At 42.7% G+C, this 12,522-nt stretch overlaps 1 protein-coding gene across 8 annotated transcripts in view; it reads right to left on the minus strand.

The window, feature by feature from the left end:
* Positions 1 to 12,522, minus strand: part of TCF7L2 (transcription factor 7 like 2) — a 217,233-nt gene that overhangs the window by 72,705 nt on the left and 132,006 nt on the right. For 7 of the 8 annotated variants that reach the window (XM_014593395.2, XM_006162771.3, XM_014593396.2 and 4 more), the window contains exon 3: positions 5,848 to 5,988. The exons of the other annotated variant lie outside the window; for it this stretch is intronic. In XM_014593395.2, coding sequence (XP_014448881.1) covers positions 5,848 to 5,988 — 141 coding nt within the window. The remainder of the gene's footprint in view (positions 1 to 5,847; positions 5,989 to 12,522) is intronic. 8 annotated transcript variants of the gene reach the window in all.

A 12,522-nucleotide genomic window follows, 5' to 3' on the forward strand; every position in this document is an offset into this window, starting at 1 on the left:
AAAAAAAAAAAGGGGGAATAAAAAAAAAAAAAAAAAAAAAAAAAAAAAAAAAAACTGTAGAGATGACAGCATATCATGCACAAAAGGGCTGTTTTTATTAATGACCTTTGTCATATAGGATCCAGAAAACACGTGACACACAAAGAATGGGGAAGGTAGCCACTGAGGTAAGAGCCATGGGTACACTCTGTAGTCCTGCAGGGACTGGGTGGGTCCATAAGGCCTGGACGCAGGGAGGAGAACATCCCAACTTTCACAGGGCTGAGCTCCATAGACTTCCAGACAGCATGCCTGGACACCCTACCTAGTATCCATACCAGCTCGTGGTGGGAGAGGACAAGGGTACACAGTGAAATGAGCAGCATTTACGATGACAACTCTTCTGAGTCCCTGGACAGGGAAATGGGGCCAGGAATGATGCCTTCCCTTTCTGGGTCTGTTTCCTGGTGGTGAGCTCTAGGTCTGATAAGCAGGGTGGGTCTTCATCAAACTCCTGAATATGACCTTGGTGTCCATGTTACACTACTGGAGCAGTTAATCATGGAGGAAATCCTGGCCCTCATTTAACCTACAAGGTTTTGAGAAAGAAATTTGGCATATAAAAAAATGAGAGAAAGAAAGAAAGAAAATAATGAGAGTCCCATTTGCAGTCCCATGCATGGTGGGGCAGGGCACACATAAAGGAAGTGAGTAACAACAGCTGGTCCACGTGCACAGAAATGGTCCAGAACTGTACATGCAAAGCTACGGTCATACAGCTCGAGGACATTACTGAATGTTCTAGAGCCGTTTAGTCTTTGCTATTTTCCATTTACACTCTCTGCCATCTGAGGTGCAACGGCAGTGTAATAGCAAAATTTAGCCAACAATCCGCCTAAGCATATGAAGGGACACGCTTCTGGGATGGACGATCCATTAAAAGTTTTATTAAGTGTTTTCATAGCATGCATAGGAAAGCGCTTCTACTCATAAGAGATATAAAATAGGGGTCAGCAGGTGGCTCGGTGGTTAAGATTAGAAGGAAGTATAATTACAATATTAATTTTGCCTCTGGGAGATATTTTTGCTGTTTGATTCACCCTGCTTGTATATAATCTAAGGTGGTGAGATAAAGTAAAAGTTTTAGTTTGGCAGAATGGCTGCTAGTCCAAACCTAACATACAGATATTTATAAATTAGCAAATACTTCCCTTTGGATGCTTTCTGTTGTGTAAACCCAGATTTTCTGTATATAACATGCACTGAAAAATAAAGTACCCAGGAAATGATGTAATATCTATATTTGTTTAAAGTGAGTAAGAGGCAAAAATAAAACGTTGGCCATGAGGCTGTGCTTTTTAGAAATCAGACAGATAAGCCACAGATTTATAGAATGTGGTCTAATAAACCTAAGAAAAGTTTCATTTCCTCTTACCAAAATGGTGAACTCCCGGTCTATGTGACTAGCTCTGCAAATTTAGCAGAAGTCTTTTTCCCTTAGTTTACAGATTGAAAGATTTCTGAGCAAGTTGCAGCAATAATGAGCCTGAAAACACACAGACACACCGACATGTACACCTAGAAATGAAATCAAAACAGGCTCAGTGCTAGTACAAGGTTAGGTCAACCAAAGAACCAGAAGAGTCAGAGAGCATCATCTTGATATTCCCCAGCCACAGATCAGAACAGTTTAGAGAATCCCTGAAGAGGAAGAAACAAGGAATAAGGGAAGGGTTCAGACAAAGAACTTGAAAGTTTGTTTGCAAGCATTTCCCTGAAAACCCGCATTGACAAAGCAATTACAGGAAGGAGAAAAAAAAACTCTTTCTTTCTTATCTGAATGCAGTTATGCCAAGGGTCACACCCTATTATTGTCACTATTAAACATGTTAATAGCCCCAATGTAATGACTTTGTGTGGCTAGCTTTAAAATGTAATTGAATAGCTAACTAGAAAGAAGTGACTCATCCCTGCCCAGGTGAGTATTGACTTTCTTAGTCATATTTACACAACTGGTCTACCAACCTTAATTCCCCAGAGGAAGAGATCTAAAGGATTAGAGTTAGGTTGAATTGCAAGGAAAGAATGAAAGAAGGAATAGTGAATGATTTCTTTCTCCCTTTAAGAATAATTTTTATTTATTTATTTATTTAAATAATAAGAGAGAGAAGGAAAGTGAGAAAGCAAGCGGCCAGGTCTGGGGCTCGAACCACAGCCATGTGGGAGTACACCACCACAACCACCGTGCCACCTGCTGGTCCTGATGATGAATGTTAAATATAGACGGAGTAGGGAACCAGCAGTTAGCGTAATGGCTATGTCGCTGGACTCCCACATAGTCGACCGCGGTTCGCGTCCCAGACCCAGTGGCTTAAAACTCACGCTGGGCGCGTGTGCGTGCGTGCCCAGGATCCCAAGAGGAGAATGGAGGAGAAGGGATTGCGGCGTGACCATCCCCCCTGGGTGATGATTTCTCCCTTTCTGTCTCTATGTCTCTCTCTGTCTGGCGAGCACACGCGCCCTATAGTGAAAAATCTCTCTCAAAAAAAAAAAAAAATATGGACGGAGTAGAAGGTGCCCTAAATGAGAGATTTGTTAAGTCAGAACTCAGATGTCCTCAATCAAAACTTTCCTCCTAGCTCCTGAGACTCAGGCTGGGTGTAGAATAGATCAAACACGTGTCCCTAAAGCAAGTGGAAGATGGTGTGGAAGGCTCTAAAACATGAATTGAATCAAAAGCTCCCACTCTTCAGCTGTGTGGTCTTAAGCAAGTTGCTTAATCTCTCTGTGACTCAGTCATCTTTGCAAAACAGGATTAATCACAGCACTTCCCGCTTAGAATTGTTCTTAGCCTTTAAAGAGGCAAATCATTTACAGTAGTGCCTAAACCATTGGAATTGCTATATTAAATGTCAAGAGAGCCCTACAGACACCCAGGGGAGTGGGCTGGGCTAGTATTCATTACTACCCCCTTTTTATAGGTACATAAATTGCTTCGCGAAAGCGTAAAGCGCGTCACCAACAGAGGTGATAGATGCTAGACTCAAAGCTCTTCTCCTAACTGCCAATCACATGCAGCTTGCAGAGCAATTTCTAACACACTCATACTGTGGATCAGACTGTTGTTACCACATCAAAACTCTTGAAAGACTCAGTACTAGAAACACTACATACACGTTTCCATTAAAACCTATACAGACAATGTGCTGTGTAACTTAGCTACCCTAAGTGGCTAAGATATGTTAGCAACACACCACACATCACACTGTGTGATTCCCTAAGAATCCTGCGGGAGTGCTCGCACCAGACCAGCACCCCAGCTCTCTTGTCAATTATCCTCCTCATGCGGGGGGATGCGTTCATTCCAAGGCCCTCAGTGGATACCTGAAGCTACAGAGAGTACCAAACCCTATATATATTGTGTTTTCCTATCCATACCTATGATAAAGTTCAATTTATAAATCAAGCACAGTAAGAGATTAACAGCACTAATAAAACAGAACAATGGTAACAATACACTGTCATAAAAGAAGTTATGTGAATGTAGTCTCTCTCTCTCTCTCTCCCTCTCTTTCTCTCTTAAAATACTACCTGAACTCACCTATTTTTAGACAGTGGTTGGTCCTGGGGTAACCAAAACGGAAAAGTGAAAGTGAGATGGGGGGTGGGGGCTACTATACACAGCCCACATGTGACCCTCTTGGCCGAAAAGAGAAACGGAGGCACAGAGCAGTCTGGTAACTTGCCCAAAATGGCACAGCCCAAAAAGTGTTGTCCTTGTGTCTGACATGGCCTAGTTGCAATGTATGGATTTAGACTAAATCCTGAAAAGTGGCATTGTGGCACTTCCCTAGGGGATGTTTCTCTGTCCTGAAAACAAGGCTGAGAAACTCTCCTAGTCAACTGGCGCCGGGGATCTAATCAGGTCTTGTGGATCTCGAGTCATAAGGAAGAAACCGTCTTTCTGTTTCGTTTTCCTCATACTCACAGTAGGTCCCAGCTCTCCTTGACCCCCCTCCTAACTCTGACCACAGACTAATGAGTGACCACTTGGCAGGCCATGGCTGAGGAATAGCTGTGTTCATATAGCCTTACGGATAGGCAGAATGAACCATTTTGCTAATTAAAGGTGAACCAGGAAGAAGCTGCTGAACATAAGCTTCCACCAGGCCATGACAACTGCAGAGAAGGGCCTGCCTGCTCTGTCAGACGGAGGAGCCCAGTTAAAGGGCATGGTCTTTACATCCACACCAGCTCCAGGTACTCAGGGTACAAGGGGGTCTGAGTACAGGCATGTTCACGGGTGAGAGAGTGTGAGGTTCAAAAGACCCAGAAAACACTCTAGTTTTACTCACATCTGGCTAAAAGGGAATGGTTAGGCCAGAGGATTTCCATGGTATACCAGTACACAAAGTGACCAGAATTAAGACACACTATAATATAGAAAGGCGTCCTTGATATGACAGTGAGTGAAAAGATAATGTATAACTATGTAACGTACAATTCCAATATGGTGAGACATTTTTGAAGTCTGCACACAGAAATAACTAGAAAAAAACACATCCAAATATTAAGAGATCATCAATAGGTATAAAAGTGTATGTGTTGACGTGTCATTTTGGTTTTTATTTTCTGTCTCTCTAGTTCGTTTTTTTTTTTAAAAGAATTAATTTTATTTAACTTTATTTATTTATTTAAATTTGACCAGAGAGGGACAGAGTGATAGAGAAAGAGAGAAAGAAAGCAAGCCACCAGGTCTAGGACTTGAACTGTGATCAGCCATATGGGAGTCCAGCGTCCTTAACTACCATGCCACCTGCTGGCCCCCTTTCTAGTTCTCTTAAATAGTTACTCTCCACCTCCTAAACTAGAACAAGCTAACATAGATGATTTAACTGGCATTTTCACTCTCTACAGAGAGGATATATGTACACATGTTTTATTTCATTCTAGGTTCCTGACTGCTGGAAACCCATGCTTTCTATCCCAACAGCCCTAAGAGCATCAGCAACCAGCACCTAGTAGGGATGCAAAAAAATGTTTTTAAAAGATGGAGGCTTTCACTAATTGGCTCATAAATATTCACTTCCCTTTAAAAAAAAATAGTAGCAGCATTAGTACTAAATCATTTGCTGTTTAAATCTAAAAGTTACTTTACAATTTTTTATCTGCATTGACTTTTGCTTCTCTGAAGATAAAAGCATATTCTAGATGTTCTTTATTCTTCAGGACTACTAATTTGAAAAGAACTGTCACTCCCACGCACTGAGCAGTGTGGGGTATTGACGTTGCATTGAATTATTTAAAGGAAATTAGCAATGCTTCCTGTCCTTGGAGAGCAACATCTGCAAGAAAAGCCATTTGCTTCTGCGTTGGGTAGGTATCATACTGGAGGAGCGAACATTCCTCAGCACCTAGGATTCTCAAAGAAAATCAGTAAGTTCTACATAACTAGGAACAAAGATAAACTTGAGATTATAACTTCTCTTGCACTGGGTGCAGTGTACAGTCCCAGGAAATTGCCTCCTGGGGGTCAAGTTTAATGAAATAATGTGCTGCTCATCATTCTCATGGAAGCCACATGTGACAATGGATCACGTGGCCTTTACTGAAAGTCAGCTCCCTTACTTGGAGTTGGAGCTCCGCCCTCCACGCTCTCCTTGTAAACCGGCATTTTTATGGCAATGATATCCCTATCAGTGGTCAGTCTGCCCAGACACCATGGCACCCGAAATGACAGTGACCCAACAAGAACTCAGGGGATCGTGATGGATTGGCCCTGCCCTAGCGCCAGGTAAACTTTGGATGGGTGGTTTCATTTCAGAGCCAGCTCATCTCATACCGTCACCATTCTGCTCCGAGACCTACCTCCATACACCAGGGCTCCCCAACCTTTTGTAAGGAGTAGCTCCTTTTCATGTCCCTGAAGACTTGAGTGCTGACAGTGAAGTCTGAGGGGGGGCAGAAGTGCTGACAGTCATGTCCCTGAGTGCAGCAAGGGAGGGGGCCCTGCTGCCAGGAAGAAAGGGGAACAGAGTGAGGCTTGGGAGGGAGGGGGCACAGTCCCCAAGGCATACACAGTCCCCAGTCTGCCTTTCTACCCTAACCCACATGTCTCCAGAAGCTCCGAACATGGAGGATTTACGGTTCCCAGAATAATTCAGAATCTTCCAGCTCTCTGCCATCCAGTTTGAGGTCCCCTCTAGTGGCCCCTCAAACACAACCTCTTCATGTGGCCTTTCTACACCCCTTCCCGTTATTCTTGCCTACCCACCATTCCCCCTAATGGTCATGGCCACTCCTCTAGCAAACCAGGGAGCTCATATTCTCTCAACTTACCTTCCTGAATCTTCTATTAATTTGAACTGTACACAATTGCTGATATTCTACACTTCATATGCTATTACACATGGTTCCACACAATAGTTGAGCCATTTGAGATCTGATCTATCCTAGCACACACCTTGTCTCCTCTATGAGACTACAGTCTTTGGAAAGAAACAACTACACCACCATCTCTGGACCCTTCTCAGGGTCTGGCATCACACATCTTGGGTGCTCAAGAAGCTTGAACTGAATTTCAACCCAACTGGAGCCTTATCACAAAATAAGGTTTACAGATTGCCTGTTCCCATCTTGGGCTCTGGACCGCAATGTACTTGTTCTTCCATTAATCCTTACAACCACCTATGAGGTAGGTAGTGTCATGCCCATTTCACAGAGGAGGAAACTGACTCAGAGACGGTAAGAAGCATGCCCAAGGTCACACAGCTAGTAAATGGTAGGGGAAATATAGACTAGGTGTCATTTGACTCACGTAGATGGCTGCTGTATAGACTCATTGGCCTGTGCAGATATTTACTACAGTTCTACAAACAGGGTAAAGAACTCACGGGTGCAAAGAGCGACCTGGGGCCCAGGAAGGGCTATTTTGTAATAAACAAATGTCATTTTAATGTTCTTTAGGAAAAAAATCTGTGCCCTTTATGTTTATTGTAAAGGGTGTAGGCTCTCTCTACTCTAGGTCTCTTTCTTTTTTAAGTTTTACAGGAAGGAGAGTTCTATGAACAGGTTTTTTTTTTTTTTTCTTTTTTCTTTTTCCCCACTTTCTGAATCCCAAATACCAATACCAATTCAGGACTAAGGGTATGAGATTGAGGACAATATTATTTTAATATGTTTTAATATTCACTATCAGAATATATTGGGTATTAAAGATGCTGGGAGATAGGAAATCAATGAAAATAAAGGACAAATGTATAAAACAGCCACACTTCTAAAACAGCCACACATGGTTGCTACAGTACCTGCTCCTCCCACTGCCCCAAGTGTATCCCGGTGGATTACTGCCTGAAAGGTGGAGCTACTACAAGGCCTCAGTGGTTGCAGCTGACCCTCTGTCTGGACTTTGATTCCAGAAGCCCTGAGATCTGTACTGCTCCCTTCCCACACGGGACTGCCAAGTACCAGAGGAATTATTGGTTCTCCATCCCTGGAGGTCTCTGGTTTCCATCTGGGAAACAGAGCTTCCCACCCAATACACATTTGTAAACAGAAGCATGAGTCACGAGGCATGCATGAGTCCACTTGAGAGATCAGCCCAACTTTACAACTAAGGTAATCCTATTCCACCTTGTCAGAGTGGTGACTCACCACTGTGGTAAAAGGTGACATGATCAACTCTCCAGTTGCTTCCAAAAGGATCAGCACATGCGTCTAGTATTTGCCTGCTTGCTTGTTTTCTGACACAATGTTGAGAACAAAGAGGCCAGGGTCTCAAGGGCCAGTGCACAGAGAAGGACGAAGGAAAAGAAATGCATGTTAAGGACAATGACCTCATCATCTTTATTACCTTCCATAGCCACTTCTCATGGCCTACCCTCTACAGGCTGTACCTTACAGTGAAATGGTATACACACGTGCACACACATTCCTCTAACATTCTTTCATGCCTAGGGACCTCAGAGCCAAGTTTCTAGGTCATGTCTACCAGCCGATTAGTTTAAGGACCCACCTGATTTTCTCTTTTTTCTAATGTTTTCCTTTCACCAAAAACAAAGTCTTATAAACCACTACAAATTTTAGAGGATATGTCTTCTAAAAACTTTGCAGGTGGCGAGGCAGTTAGGGCGCTGGACTCCCTCATGGCCAACAACAGTTCAAGTTCTGGACCTGAAGGCTTGAAAATCACACCGGGCACATGTACATGCATGCCTAAAATCCCAGGAGGAGAATGGAGAAGGGATTGTGGTGTGGCTATCCTCCCCACACCTGGGAGTAAGGGGGGGGGGTGATTTTTCACTTTCCCTCCCACCATCCCTATCTCTGGCAAGTATATAAGCCCTATGACAACCACCACCACCACCACCACCACCCCCAAAAAAAAGGAAAAAAGAAAAACTTTAAATGTACTTACAAATATTAAATTATTTTATACCACAAGAAGAACTATAGTTGATCTCCCCCCCCATTCATGATTATTCTGGTACAAATACCTCAAATTATGTAGAAGGTATGACTCTGACTCTCAAGCTATGTAGTTTAGTTAGAGTGAATCACAGCCCCAGCTCCAGGGGTGGATGACTTTACTAAATCCAAGCCTCTTACTACAGACTACTTCACAATCAAGGACACAGACTTGAAGGGGAAATAAAAAAGTCAACTTGGAGGGCAACAGAACCAAGAACTGAATTGAAAGGTAACAGTTCTGGTCCAGGGGCTTCTGAATCCAACCAGGCCTGATGTCTGCTACCTTTGACCTTTCAAGTTATGAGTCAATGCACTCATTTTGTTTATGCCAATTTGAATTGGATTTGAAGAGAGAAAGGAGAAAGCGAAGTAGAGCAGTCTAGCCACCTTAGTCAGACTGACTTCAATAATCATCCATTTTTGGATCAGGTGATAATATGGGAAAAACTGTATATGCTCCAGAGAAAAGTGAAGGCCTTCTGAGTTGCATGCTCTTGTCATGATGAAGGGGGTTGTTACAAGGTAAAGAACTGGAGTTCTCCTTTGGTACATCTTAAAATATGAATGAATGTAGCTTGTGGCCAGTCCCTGGGGAAGAGGAAGGAGACTTTCAGTCACCACACACCTGCCGGAACTGCCAGCGGGCCTCTCCTCCTCTAGTGTCTTCATCAAAACCACTGGCACACCGATCTACTTTCAAAGGCGGTTTCTACGAATATACTGAATCCAGAAAGTAGAAGCCACAAATACTTAGCAGCGCTAAAAGCTGCCTGACTTTCACCTAAGGGGGACAGTGGATTCCAAGAGATGCATTTCTCCTGGGGAAGGTGAGATTGTCTCTCATAACTAGAGAGAAGGTTGGCAGAAAGGGCTGGTGGGTTTGACTCTAACTGGTGGCTCAACGCCAGAGGGCAAGGTGTGTTAACCAGACATGCGCATGGCCACACAGATCAAGAACTGAGATGAGCCACCCACAAAGGCACAGCAAGACCTGTGTCTTCCACTACCTTGCTTTGTTAGAAGCTAACCGCCTCTTTTCACCAGGTTTATGAACTAGAAAGGAAACCAGTGAGTTAGTATAAATTGTTGTGCCAGGAAAAGTTAACAAAAAATGAAAAAGGATCAAAGAAGGAGTTAAAGAGCATTGAAGAAACACAAATACTAAAATACGAGAACCTCCCAAGATGAAGATTTTATCGGAAATAATATATTCAGAATGAAATGGGCTATAGAGAAAGTCGTTGTTGGCTATAGAGAAAGTCTGAACCGACCTCTAGGAAGAAAAAGGCAAACACTTTCTAGCTAGTCTCAAGAAGTTCATTTTGCAGGTTAATTTTATAGGTGAGCCTTGCTGGGCCACAGGGTACCCAGACACTTGGTCAAATGTTATTCTGGATGTTTCTAGGAGGGTCTGTCTGGAGGAGTTTAACTTTTTTAAAAACGAATTATTTATTTAATTTTATTTGTTGTTACTATTTTTAATTTGACCAGAGAAAGAGAAAGTGAGAAAGCAAGCCCATAGGTCCAGGACCTGAACCACGGTCAGCCATGTGGGAGTCTAATGCTTTAAGTATCCCACTATCTGCAGGTCCCAGAATTTAAAGTTTAACACTTAAACCTACAGGTGGTCTGAGGAAGTAGATTTCTCTCCCTCATGGGGAAGGGCCTCATCAAATCTTCTGAATGTCTGAATAAAACAAAAGGCTGATTCTCCTCTGAATACGGGTGGAATTCCTTGGTCTGACCATCTTCCAACTGAGACACTGGTTTTCTTCCTGCCTTTGGACGTGAACTGACACATCATGCCTTTCTAGATCTCAACCTTAGGACAGGATACCTCTGGACTCAGACTGGAACAACACCATCAGTTCTCCTGGGTCTCCAAGGATTTGTCAGCTCGATTAATCATGTGAGCACCTTCCTTGTAATAAAGAAATATACACGTGTGTGCATACACACATATCTTCTATCTGTTCTGTGTCTCTGGAGAACTCTGACTAATACAGTTAGGTTTTGTTTTTCATGAATTTCCTTCTCTGTAGCAAGAAGGAAAACATGATTTGTCGATCTCTAAAAAAGATAAGAATTTCGATACAGCATAGTCTTAGAAATCACCTAATCTATTTCTCTTTTTTTTTTTTTAATCCTACATCAAGAGGTAGAGAGTCTTTACAGGACTACACAGCTAGATACAAGCCAAAAGTATAAACCCACATATTTAAAATTAGTGGTTCAAAGTTCTGTGCATAACTTGAAGAATACCTTTTGCAACATTTTTAGAGGAATAAGAAGCCTGTTTGAAAAAAAATAAAGATACCAGCAAGAGCCATTCCACGAAAAATCCAACTAGGAAAGTGATTTTTTTTTTTTTTTGAGAGAGAGATTTTTGCTATAGGGCACAAGTGCTTGCCGAGATATATAAAGTGATAAATCACCCCCCTCTCCAGAGAGGATGGTCATGCAGCAATCTCTTCTCCTCTATTCTCTTGTCAGGATTTTGGGCACGCACACGTGTCTGGTGAGTTTTAAGCCACCACATTCAGGACCTGAACTGCGATCAACCATGTGGGAGTCCAGTGCCTTAACCACTATACCACCTGCTGGTCCCCAAATGACAATTTTTAAAAAATTGGTGAAAGGGTAAAATTCTTTTATTTCTTTATCATTTACTCACATAAACAAACACTACATGTTCAAACAAGAACACCAAAAGCCAAATAAGCAACCATCTAAACAAACCCACCCACCCCACATACACTTCTATAACCTGGAGGAGACACTTAGCTCTCGACGGATCACGATGATCTGACTTTAAGTGCCATCAATAATTCTCCCCTCTAAAGGCAAGCGAACTTTGATGGGAACTAATTACATTTGAAATATGTTGTCAAACAACTTAAAACAGAGGCAAGGAACAGTAATCAGGGCTCTAGACAAGATACCATTTTTATTATTAAAGAAGCACCCCGTGCTCCCCCAAACTGGGATACCAGGTGCGATGTGGCAAATGTATGTAACATGGTTACACGTGTGAGTGACAAGGTGTGGGTGCGTGTGCGGTACGCGTCTCTGCACACCATGCTTTGCCCACGTGCATGGGTAGGTAGGAAGGTATCAGCAAGCATGGAAGACAATGCACTACAGCCAGGGATGGCAAACGTCCAGGTCACACACGGCAACTCTCTCTCCTCAGATGCCCATATCACTTGGCCAACAGCTCAGAGTTGGTATGAAATGTAATCGCCATCCTTGCACTCAAGGGAAGGAGAATGGGCACCTTTCTTAGCCCCCAAAGACCTCATGGAAGAGACAAGAATCCAAACAAAACAGATAGAATGATACAAAGAGACCACCTTGACACTTACCTTCAGAAAGCACCGTTCACCCCTCTACAACCTTAGCAGAGACACAGATGTGAGGCCTCGGGGTTGGCACCACACACACACACACACACACACACCCTACTAATCACCCTGTACTCTGAATCCCTGGGGCTCAGTTTGTCACATCACATAGGGGTGCTGGCTTCTGGATGGCTTCTAAGAGTCCTGCCACCTCCAACAAGCTGTAATTCTGCTGTCAAAACAGACTGGGGGATTCACGAGGTCCTCGAATTTGTAGGTACAGGAGCAAAGTACCTCAACTTCTACCCATGGCCTTTATATAATGAGGGTATTTACTGGAACAAGTCATAGTCGAGCAGCAAACACCACACACAGTATATGTTTATTTTATTGCTAAATGCTCTACACAGCCAAGGGAAAATATTTTGGGAACAGGCATCATGAATGAGGATTTGTAGCATCATTTCAAAAAGTGCTTATCAAAACAAAGTTTTGCCAACTTGTTTTGTTTTCTACAGGGAAAAAATATTGTCTAGCAAATATTGAAAAATTGAAAATAAAATACACTTTTTTTCATTATGGCTTTATAAATAATGAAAGAAAAGTGGGTACAAATTAGATCTTTTTAAAACTTTGGGATCCTCTCAAAAAAAACAAAAAAAAAAAAAAAAAGGGAGGGGGGACCAGCAGTTAGCATAATGGCTATGTCGCTGGACCCCCCCCGTGGAGT

Source organism: Tupaia chinensis, unplaced genomic scaffold (genome assembly GCF_000334495.1).
Source record: "Tupaia chinensis unplaced genomic scaffold, TupChi_1.0 Scaffold140534_1, whole genome shotgun sequence".
NCBI classification, from domain to species: domain Eukaryota; kingdom Metazoa; phylum Chordata; class Mammalia; order Scandentia; family Tupaiidae; genus Tupaia; species Tupaia belangeri.